The following is a 12197-nucleotide window of genomic DNA, read 5'->3' as shown; positions in this document are numbered from 1 at the left end:
ATGTCCATATACTCAATTTGAATCTTGTGGAGACTTGGAATACAGAAATTAGATAAATTGTTCTTAACTGACAAAAAAAGGACATCAGGGATGCTACGTAATACTTTCTTATGATTTGCTAGTGAACAGTCAGTTCCATATTTTCTGTTAAATCCCTCCAAACTGAGAATTTCACCATTTCCATCCAATAAGTGAGTAATTGACCAGATCTGTTTATTCCACCAGTCATTCATGAATATAGATTTTCTACCACATAAAATGGCTCTGTTATTCCACAGTGGGACATTATGGGCTGAAGTTGTGTTTAAACATCAACTTCCACTGTAACAGAACCTGTTGATGGAAAGCAGAGATTTTTAGGGGAGTTTAGATAATTTAAAATCAAATTTCAATAACAACTCAATACCTCCAACTTCCTGAAATACGAACGATGGAACAACAAACCAAATTTACCGTTTTTTAAAAGGGACTGAAGCCATCTCATTTTTAAAGTCCCATTCATAATTTCAAAATCGATGCCTTAATACCACCTTCCTCATAATCCTTTAACAAATCTCTTTTTCTGATGTAATGGTGTTTGTTTTTCCAAATGAAGTTAAAGTTTATTCTGTTAATCTGTTTTATGAGATTTGGAGGGACGGCTAAGGAATATGCAGGATACGTCAGCCTGGATAAGGACTCAGTTTTTGTTAATAATGTTCTACCAACAACGTCAAATCTCTCTGAAGCCAATTATTTAAGGTTTTGCCACATTTATCAATGTTGTCTTGTACATTTTTTCTTACACTAGTAGCTTGACATTTAGTAATCCACATTCCTAAATATTTAATTTCATTTTTAACAGGAATATCGGAAATTGAAGAATCAGAACAGTTATGGATACTCATAATTTCACATTTATTTATGTTTAGCTGCAGCCCTGAGGCTTGAGAGAACAACTTTATTTCCTTTAAAGCTAGAGGAATTTGTTCTTTATTTTTAGGAAGAGGGTTGTGTCATCTGCAAATTGACTAATGATTATTTTCTGGTTATTAATTTCCAAACCTTTTATATTAGAGTTATTAATTGTTATTGCTAGTAATTCCGTGACTATAATGAATAATAGAGGTGAAATACTGCAGCCTTGTTTGATTCCTCTCTCTACTTTGAATCTGGGGCCCTGAGGCAGAGACACACAGCTGTTGATGTTGGTGTTCAACATGGTGAACATACTAAGAAAACTGTTACCAAAACCAAAATGTTTCAAAGAATTAACAATAAGTTGATGTTCCACAGAATCAAAGGCTTTGTGGAAATCAACATAAACCCATCATCTTTTATGAAATGACTATAATCAATCAGGTCCAGAACCAGGCGGATGTTGTTATGGATGGATCTACCTTTGAGAAAGACGGATTGAGTTTGACTAATTATTCCGGGTGAGCCCATTTTTAACCTCGTTGCCAGAACTTTTGTTAGGATCTTGTAGTCTGTGTGCAACAACGTGATTGGTCTTAAATTATTTAAATGTTTCTTATCTTTACCAGGTTTTGGAATTAGCTTAATTACGCCTTGTTTCATAGTTTCCATGAGTTCCTTCCTTCCAACACATTCTGCTACAGCCTGGAACAGCAAAGGTTTTAAAACCTCCCAGAAATGTTTATAAAAGTTAGCGGTAAGCCCATCTGGCCTGGGGGCGCGGTCAGACGCCATATTTCTTATAGCAATATCAAATTCGGAAATACTTAGCTGTTCACAGATTCCCTTAAAATTTTTATCAATAACAGGAATCAGATTTCTTACTTTTTCAAAAATGATGAAGTAATTTGTTCAGTATGTGAAGATTTGTAAAGATTACTATAGAAATTAAAAACTTCTTGTGTTATTCTCTTAGTCTCAGAACATTCCACTCCATCAATCATAAGGCTATTAATTGCATTATATGTCATGGTGGGTTTAACGTTTCGAACCCACATGCAGGAACACACACACGAAGAGATAAGTAAGTGCAATAATTTATTTACAATATGTACAAGTAGAAAGATTGCCACTGGAGGGATGATTGGGTCCAGGAAACTCTCTGGGCGACTGCAGGCAAGATGGGAGATGGTGAGTATAAAGACGGTGGGAAATGACAAGACTACTGGAAATAGTCGTGCTTACCAGAGGTAGCAGGTTTAAGTCCAGCGGAGGGGAGTGGGTCCCTAGTGAAGGAGTAGTGGAGAGGGCGTTGGAAGGCCGACGTGGCGTTGGAGGGCGGACAGGTGGATCTGAGGAGGCACGGAGGAACAGCGGAGGGCTTCCAGCTAGAGAGGAGTCACAAGAAGGGTAATCCCAGGCTAGTTGGCTTTGGGGAGGGCTTCCCCGGAGAACCTTGTAAACATCCTGGAAAAGAGCAAAAGAGACTGGTCAAAGGCTACAGGAAGAACAGCTTGAAACTGTTCTGAAAAACTACTCAGCGGGCTGATGTACCACTAAAGGCAACACTCTGGCAGAGAAGTGCTGGAAGCCCGCTGCTCTTATACTCCTCCTGGGAGATGATGATGCCAATCAGGTGTGTCCTGTAGAGCCTGTCAGCACACCCTCCTGACAAGATCCAACCCACTGGCGCCCTCTTCTGGATGGTTGGTGGTGCTGGAAAGGAAAACAATCTAACCCCACAACCTGGTACCCAACATTATATTCCTGTCTGCGTTTTTCTAAGTTACAAAAGAAGGCACTATTCTTTTCTCCTTCTTCAATCCACCTGGCTCTGGACCTTACATAAGCACCTTTTGCCCTATTTGTATATATCTCATCTAATTTAAGTTGTAATTTATTTATTATCCTCATCACTCCAACTTAATTTTCTGCAAAGTGACATAAGGTCTTTAATCACCATTGTCTCTTCTGCTTTTCTTTTTCTATTTAGATCGTTACCAAATTTAATTGAATACTTTCTAATTCTATATTTCAAGTATTCCCATTTAACAATTGGTGTTTCAAAGGAATTGTCATTTGATATATTTAGAATAAGTTCCTTAATAGATTGATAAAACTCTAAGTTTGTAAGAAGCTTTGCATTGAATTTCCAGTAATTATTAGGTTTGTAACTTCTCTTTAGTTTCTGTAGTTTTAAATTAATGATGCAGTGATCGCTTAAAGGACAATTTGCTATCTCTGTCTCTTTGACAACTTCTAGGACTGCAGCAGAAACCAGCCAATAATCAATACGTGATCTACTTTGACCATTAGGTTTGTGCCAGGTGAACTGTTTGACTCCACTGTGTTGCTCTCTCCAGACATCCAACAGTTTTGTGTCATTAACAAATTCTTGAAGAAAAGGATTTAGAGTTTCCTTTACCAGCAGTGAAGGCCATCCATCCATCCATCCATCCATCCATCCATCCATCCATCCATCCATCCATCCATCCATCCATCCATCCATCCATCCATCCATCCATCCATCCATCCATCCATCCATCCATCCATCCATCCATCTGGAGCTAAATTGAAATCCCCTCCGACTATAATATGATCTGTAGGAAAAATAGCAGTGAACTCCGCAATAACCATCGTTATTTGATGTAACAGATTTCTATTGTATTGATTATTATTATATCCATAAATGTTTAACAAAATTATTGGGACATTGTCAACTTCCAGAAAGCAGATGGCGACGATTTGTCCCATGACTGAAGATAATTTTATCTCCCCATTGTTGCGACCAGAACTTCATGTCAGATGCATCAGAATGTGTTTCCTGTAAAAAGGTGCAGTGTGCTTGTTGTCCTTTACAAAACAAAAAAACTGCTTTCCGTTTAAGTGAGTCTTTAAGTCCCTTTGTGTTAAAGAAACAAAAGAAAAATCAGTTTTTATCTGAAAAATAGAACACATGAACAGACGGTTTAGGAGAGTGGGAAAAGAAAACTCCTTGAGGTCACATTAACAGAACTGTCCACTACCATTTCATGCTCATTCCTGCTGTATCTCAGTTCCCAGCTGAAGAAATGTCCACGATGCGTTTGCCTTCGATGAAACCAAACGGGCCCCTGAAGCCCGCAGCTTTTTCCATTTTTGGCCAAAGAACTTGTCTTGCTTTCCAATCTTCTGGTGTCAAATCTTCAGAGAAGCGAACTCCTTCTTCTTTGCAGATGGGAGAAGTTTCAGTTCTCCTCCAGATGTCGTCTCTCCAGGTTCGTCTCACAAACAGAATGATGATCTGTCTGTCTCTGTTATCCATCTTTCGACCCACTCTGTGTACCACGTCAACCTCTTCGTCCATCTTTGAAGCCAAATCAGGTGCAATTTTGCACAGAAGTGCCGTCACTTCTTCTCGGATGTTCTCACTAGACTTTTCCTTCTTTCCTTTTAAGCGCAGGCACCATCGTCTTTTATATCTTTCACTATTCAGGACTCTTTCTTTCAACTGCATGTTTTCTTTGGAGAGTTAGCAATAGCCGCTAGCATAGCACTGTGCTGCTTCATTTTGCGCGCCAACTTCTTCCAAGCGGTCTTCTACTTTCTGTCCTAAGGAACTTATAGCGCTCAAAATGGCCTCAGTGTTCATTTCTTCCTGGGACGTACCTTTTGTTCTTTTTTCCATGTGTGTTTTTTTTTTCAGGAGTGCTGGTTGGGGTACCGGCTTCCCTCTCCCGTTTGCTAGCTGCAGCAGACTCCATTGGCACCGCATAGTCGTGCTCACTTTCGGAGGTTTTAGAATGCGGAGACTTAACTCCAGGCGGCATAAACTTGTTGGTTTTCTTCATATTACAAGCTGAGTACTGATATTTCAGATATTTATTACTAGTTTACTTACTAAGTTAACTTACAGTCGGGACCTTTTCGGGAGCTCAGAGAAACATGACTTGCTTGTCCGCCATATCCCCCTCAACTCCTGCTGCAGACAGATGCATGGACTGAGACAGATCTACTTTGTCTCCCTAACTCCAGAACCGTTACAGGTTGTTTGGACTCATGTTTTCTAAATCAGCGGCTTGATGAGGTTTGTGAGAGTTTATTAAAGGAGAACCTCTGCGGCTGGGAGTTTCTGACCGAGTCTCATTTCCACCACTGAACAACACAGTCTCCTCATTTAAGACCAGGAATTACATATTTACAGAGTTTATTCTCAAGTTATGGAATATATATTATAATAAAACCTGTAACTTCACAGGATTCTTGCTTTAAATATCTTAAATATAAATGATAAACTACATCAGGATAAGTGTCGTGGTGATTGTTTTCCACACCAAACATCCAATCAAAGTCCCACCAAGCCTCCACTAAGGCTCTGGGGTCACGTTTCTCTACAGGCAAAAGAAGGTTCAATGTCCAAACTTGTAGATTGTTCTGGATGGTTTACTTTCACATTTCAGCAAGAAATGACAGAGTTCAAACTTCCCTTTGTTCTCTGGTAAAAACCATCGGCCCCAAATGCCTGCTGGTCCTTCACCACTTCACTTACAGGAAGTGGACCAACCCACATCACTTCCTGTTTACTTAGACAATATATAAGAAAATAAAACTAAAAATAAATAAAATCTACAATTATTAACCTACAAATAAACTCCATAAATAATACAAAAAATATTAATTTAAAAATAACAAAATTCAAATGGATAAAGAATAAATAGCTCCAACACTAAGTACTAAAGGCCACTCATCTATAGATAATAACTAATTGACTTGATGTTTGTTTGCATTGACAGATTAACTGATCAGTTTAATAGAAGCTTAAATATAATATTTCTGCAGCAGAAATCAGATTATTCTCTATGAAGGAGAAGCCAAACATCAGAACTCACAATTTATAATTAACAGAAAACTTTCCACATTTCTCTGTAATCAGTTTGTTTTATTGAAGAAAGTCAGAGAGAGAAAAGTAGACATTTATTTTCCTGATCTGCATCTAAATACTTTAGAACATCAGTTTGTATTTGATGTTAGTTTCTGTGTTTTGGAGGAAGTCTACTTCCATGACGGCCCGTTAGGTTTAAAAACGCCTCTTAAATCAGTTCACTTCAGTCTGAACTGATTTAAACAAATCAGCCAGACAAATACCAGAGTGAGGTTTACGAATGGCATGTTTTATGTTTTTTAAATTAAATTTAACCCAAACTGAGCCTTTGGTCCCCCCAGTGATTCTGAGTCGTCAGGTCAGCATTCGGCCCGATGGCCGTCCGCCCCGGTTAATATTCTTATTTTTCTGATTTTATGCTTGGTTCTGTTTTTATATGCCTCCTTCTCTCTCTTAGAGCAGATGTGTTAAAAAAATAACTCAGAAATGTGGTATTACATTTAAAGCATATTTTGTGTTCATTTTAACACACAAAGTGTTAAAACTTTAGAGAAAATGATAAAACTAGTATGTGTTGAATTAGTCAGGCAGAATTAACTCCCTGCTGGCATCAGATTGTTTAATTCCTCTCCATGACAGTATTGTTGTCTTTTCTAAAATGGGTTTGAATTTCTTTTTTAAATCTATAACAGTTCATTGACATGTATGACATGGACACCAAGAACAATGAAGTCAGCATCCTGCTAGATGGACTCAGTGCTACGGACAAACCTTTCAAACTGGGCGTGTCCTGTCCACCTCAGCTCTGGTCGTCTTTACGTTATGCATGTACGATCAGCTGTTCTCCATCTGAAGAGAAGCTCATGGACTGGAACTGACTGGACAAGTTGAAGCTGGAAAGTAAAATGTCCAGTTGTCCAAAACGCAGAGGGACGGTTTCATACAGCACCAGGAGTTTATGGCCACTGGACTGGAAATGCATTTTGCCTTTTGATTGTAAAACAGATTCTTTTTTCTCATCACCTCTTTTATGATTTTTGTAGTAACGTGTTATACAGGCAGCATGGATTTTAAAATGTTTTGTTAGCTTGACTTTGAAGAAAAATAAAACATGTTGACTGGTGAATTAATTGGTGATGTGAATTTTACTTTTATATATGAGCTATTTATTGCACCTGTCACAAGATTTATTGTTGTAACATGTATTTAATTTTAATAAAAGTATTTATCTTTATATTCTCATATGAAAATGTCCATTTCTATTTGACCTAATCTATAAAACACAAGATGACACAAGTACTGCAAATGTTTCCAGACTAAATCAGCTCATTATTCTGAGGCTGAATCCTGGAGCAGCTCAGTGGAGGAGAAACGCTACAGAGGGATCAGTTTTCAAAATCATTGATAAAAGGTGAAGGCAGGAGGCGGAGCTAGTAGCCATCATAATGAGGGTCTGACCCAGTGGGCGGAGCTTGTAGCCATCATAATGAGGGTCTGGCATTATGGGCGGAGCTTGTAGCCATCATAATGAGGGTCTGACATTATGGGCGGAGCTTGTAGCCATCATAATGAGGGTCTGACATTATGGGCGGAGCTTGTAGCCATCATAATGAGGGTCTGACATTATGGGCGGAGCTTGTAGCCATCATAATGAGGGTCTGACATTATGGGCGGAGCTTGTAGCCATCATAATGAGGGTCTGACATTATGGGCGGAGCTTGTAGCCATCATAATGAGGGTCTGACCCAGTGGGCGGAGCTTGTAGCCATCATAATGAGGGTCTGACATTATGGGCGGAGCTTGTAGCCATCATAATGAGGGTCTGACATTATGGGCGGAGCTTGTAGCCATCATAATGAGGGTCTGACATTATGGGCGGAGCTTGTAGCCATCATAATGAGGGTCTGACCCAGTGGGTGGAGCTTCTAGCCATCATAATGAGGGTCTGACATTATGGGCGGAGCTTGTAGCCATCATAATGAGGGTCTGACCCAGTGGACGGAGCTTGTAGCCATCATAATGAGGGTCTGACATTATGGGCGGAGCTTGTAGCCATCATAATGAGGGTCTGACCCAGTGGGCGGAGCTTGTAGCCATCATAATGAGGGTCTGACATTATGGGCGGAGCTTGTATCCATCATAATGAGGCTCTGACATGCTGGAAACTCCAGCATTTAAGACTTCATTATAAAGCACAGATCACCAAATGCCAGGTGGAAAACAGATCAAATGAGCTCAACATCTTCATTACTTTTGCTTTTTAGTGAGTGAAAAATGAAGCAGAGTGATTAATTTAAAGACTATAATGAGGAAATCTGCATTAAACTTTACAGCTGTGATTCCAAAGTGAAGTCAGGATATAATAAAATGTTTTTAATGTTTTATTGGAGCAAAATTTGAAACTTGGATCTAAATTACAGAAACCTGGAAAACCAGGATGAAACCTGGATGATCCATCAGAGCAAAGATTGTTTTCATTCTGCAAAATACAAACTTGTGAACAGAATATTAAAATGTCTCTTTTTACAAAACAAAGTTTATAAATCTGAGATTCTGGAAGAACATTCAGGGATTAGAAAGGAAAGTGAATCCTGACAGTCGGATTAATTTATGGAAAAGACTTTCTGTCTTGTTTCAGTATTTTAATCATTTTATTTATATGTTTAAAAACCAAATATCTGGTTTTATCTCTACGTCAGAGTTTCTGCCTGTAATAAAACGACTCAGACTCATTTGACTTCAGATTATATGAATTCATTTATTTCCTTCTGTTTTCATTCATTACAGTCTTTTCAGAGTTTTTACAGAGAATCTGAGGCTTCATGAAGGTTTTCAGGTTAACAGTCTAATAACAGCTTCAGAGAGAAAAATGTTCATTTCAAACACGAAACAAGTGAAACTTTAAGACCATTTTAACACATCTCTATTTCTCTGATTGATAAATCACTTTGCAGACAAAAGAAAATCTCAGGGAGAAAATCTATTTGGGTTTACAGAACTCTGCAGAAGTTCCAATGTTCCAAACACAAACTCCAGCCAGTAGCGGCTGAGTGAATCTGGTCTGGACTCTGTGGATCAGAGTCATGGATTTAGAGACGCTGTAGAAGGACAGAATACCTGCTCTGTGGTCCAGGTACACTCCGACTCTGGAGGAAACTGGACCTGAGATGGAGGTCCAGATGTTGTTGTGACCAAATTTAGAACTTTTACAATTTAAAGCCCAAGATTTGTCATTATGTCCAAATCCACATTCATTCCCACCTCCTGATCTGCTGATGTTCTTGTATGCTACTGCTACATTAACCCATGACCCGCTCCACTCCACCTCCCAGTAACAACGTCCAGTCAGACTCTCTTTACTCAGAACCTGAAACCAATCAGTGAATCTGTCTGGATGACTTGGATGAGACTGATGTTGATCCATCCATGTAACCTTCCTGTTCCCCTCTGATAGAACCAGCATTGTGTGAGCTGTGTTTGGATCCAGAGTGATTTCACATGAATACTTTAAGAATCCATCTCTGGTCTTTGGTTCTGGTTCTGACAGTAGAACATCCACCTCAGTGACCATCAGTGAGATGTTTGTCCATGAGTCTCTCAGGACGTCCTGTAGTTTGTCTCTGAGCTCTGACACAGCTGCTGTCACGTCCTCAAAGTGTCTCAGAGGACGGATGTTGATGCTGGATGAGTGTGTCGACTCCCTGAGTGCTGGCAGTGAGGGGTAGTTGAGGAGAAACTGGTTGTGATCCTCTGTGTGTGAGAGCTGCTCCAGCTCAGCGTCTTTCCTCTTCAGCTCACTGATCTCCTGCTCCAGCTTCTCCTGAACATCTTTGACTCGACTCACTTCAGTTTCCTGCTGGGATCTGATCTGCTGCTTCACATCAGAGCTTCTTTTCTGGAGGAGACGGATCAGCTCAGTGAAGATCTTCTCACTGTCCTCCACTGTTTTATCAGCAGAGTGATTGATGGCCTCCACCTCCTGTTGAAGCAGCTTCACATCTTTCTCTCTGTCCTGGATTCTCTGCTGGATGTTTCCTCGTCTCTCCTCCAGCTCTCTCTGCCTCTCAGTTCTTTCTGCTGCAGCTGACACTGTGTCATGACCTTTATGTTCATCCATTAAACAGAGACTGCAGATACACTTCTGATCAGTGCGGCAGAACATCTTCATCACCTCATCATGCTTAGAGCAGATGTTCTCCTGGAGGTTCTTGGACGGCTCCACCAGCTTGTGTTTCTTAAATGTAGCTGAATCATAATGAGGCTGAAGGTGTTTCTCACAGTAAGAGGCCAGACAGAATAAACAGGACTTGATGGCTTTCAGTTTTCTTCCAGTACAGAAATCACAGGCCACATCTTCAGGTCCAGCATAGCAGTGATCAGCAGGAGCAGCTTGGAGTCCAGTCTTCTTCAGCTGCTCCACTAAAGCTGCTAGCATGATGTTTTTCTCTAGAACAGGCCTCGGTATGAAGGTTTTCCTGCACTGAGGGCAGCTCTGGATTCGTTTCTGATCCTCTTCATCCCAGTGTCTTTTAATACAGTTCATACAGTAGCTGTGTCCACAGGGAATCGTCACCGGATCCTTCAGTAGATCCAAACAGATCGAACAGGAGAAAGTTTCTTGGTCCATCTGATTCTGCTCCATTTCTGCTCTCAGTCACAGTGATTGTGTGAGTTTAATTTCCTGACAACAGAAACTGGGTTGAGCTCTGATCTACCAATCACATGTCAGTGCAGAGAGGCTGCAACCAATCAGCTTCCACCTTCAGCAGATGTTGGTTCCTCCCACTTTCAAGATGCGTTTAAGAGCAGGAAGAAGAGCAGGAATATCAGGCTCAGGGAAAATGTGGAAGAGGGTTAACAGAATGAATGGTGTAAGAACAGACTCTGGTTGTTCCTGTTTTAATTAGTGATGTAACAGCAGCAGGAAGCAGTGAAGAAAAAGCAACAGTGTTAGAGCTGATATTTTCCAAAATACATACATGCAGAAAAGGATAAATGAAAGTTGAACCTTTTTACTCTGAATCTGATGATTCCTCATCTATTAGCTACTAAACTGCATTTGTGTCTCCATTAAAACAGGGAGGAGTCCTTAGTGTTAACACAGCGGCTGCAGCAGTTTGTGTGGATCTTTGAAAGGAGTCTGTGCAAATCAAATCCTCACAACCTGCTGAATTTTATAGATATTTAGCAGATATTTAGTATTTTTCAAAGATCACACTTCTTTTTCCAGATCTGGGGGTTTAGTCTTCTAAAGCATGTTAATGTTCATCCTAATATATGTTAGCCTGACTGGAAAACATGGAAATCTGCAGCACCTTGTTGCTCTTCTTGTTCCTGTTACAGGTGTGTCAGAGCTGTGTTTCTGTTTTAGGTCTTCAGAGGAGGAAATGAGGAGATCTGTGGTCAGAGAGGAGCTGAACACAGATTTAAATCTGCAGAAGCCTGAGGGAGGGTGATCAGGGTTTTACAGCCTGCAGAATAAGGAACAGAACTGGAAACAACCCGTCTTGTAACAACCGTAATTGTGTAGTGTCTCTTTAAGAGAGCACGAGTTATTGCTAGTGATGTCATAAGTATGCGCCACTGCTTCTTCTTCTTTTTAACAGCAGTAGAGCTTTAATGAAATACTGAGGGACTCACTGAATGTCATTGTAAACAGCAGTCAGCTAAAGTGCAGACATTTTAAACCGACTGACATCATTTAAAATGTCTTCTATAACTTTTTTTTAATAACTTTATTTCAAACAAATAACATGAACATACATATGGACGTAAACTCAATGACAAATATTAAAACATACTAATAAAAACAAATAGTAAAGAATAATTACAGACTTTCAGGGTGTTGCTGTTAAAGTCTAGAGAGACAAAAGTTAAAGAAACATACATACATACATACATACATACATACATACATACATACATACATACATACATACATACATACATACATACATTAGTAAAATAAAACTGTGAAATTTTTTCAGTTATAGTTTTCATAACAAAAAGTGTCAAAAATATATTTGAATACATATGAAGGATATATTACAGCAAAAATAAAAATAAAAACCAAAACAGGAAAAAAAAAAAAACAGAGGCATCTGCTTATGAGATGAAGTTACATTTTTGGAGAAGAGTTAAAGTTTTTACCAGTTTCTTATTATTAAAGTTAAGTTTTTCAACAGAGGCTATTTACATTTTTAAGTCAGTTTCTTGAAAATTGTTAAAACAGGGGATTTTTTCCCTCCATTTCATCTTGTGGACATAATATTTTGCTAGAATTATAATAAGATTCACTGTATATATTTCATCTAAAGAAAAAGTTGAATTGTTAAAGATGAGTCAAATATGTGAATTTGATAAAACAATATTTTTTCCGATTTCTTCTGTAAGAAGTTTTTGCAAGCCCGACCAAAATATTGTAGCGTTTATTCCACAA

At 39.2% G+C, this 12197-nt stretch overlaps 2 protein-coding genes across 2 annotated transcripts in view; both read right to left on the bottom strand.

Annotated features, from left to right (window-relative positions):
- dnajc1 (DnaJ (Hsp40) homolog, subfamily C, member 1) overlaps positions 1–12197 on the bottom strand; it is a 274202-nt gene that overhangs the window by 11375 nt on the left and 250630 nt on the right. The window lies entirely within an intron of this gene.
- Positions 8497–10424, bottom strand: LOC145548006 (tripartite motif-containing protein 16-like). Its single transcript, XM_081598382.1, has one exon. The coding sequence runs from the start codon at positions 10398–10400 to the stop codon at positions 8739–8741; it is 1662 nt and encodes a 553-aa protein (XP_081454508.1). The 5' UTR covers positions 10401–10424; the 3' UTR covers positions 8497–8738.

The sequence above is a fragment of the Poecilia reticulata genome, chromosome 17 (genome assembly GCF_904066995.2).
Source record: "Poecilia reticulata chromosome 17, P_reticulata-male-v2, whole genome shotgun sequence".
NCBI lineage: Eukaryota > Metazoa > Chordata > Actinopteri > Cyprinodontiformes > Poeciliidae > Poecilia > Poecilia reticulata.
Note: the sequence above shows the minus strand (reverse complement) of the source record. Positions and strands in the feature narration are given on the sequence as shown.

What these genes read in the sequence shown, in the direction of transcription:
- LOC145548006 (XM_081598382.1), bottom strand. Translation starts at nt 10,400, where the DNA reads ATGGAGCAGAATCAGATGGACCAAGAAACTTTCTCCTGTTCGATCTGT.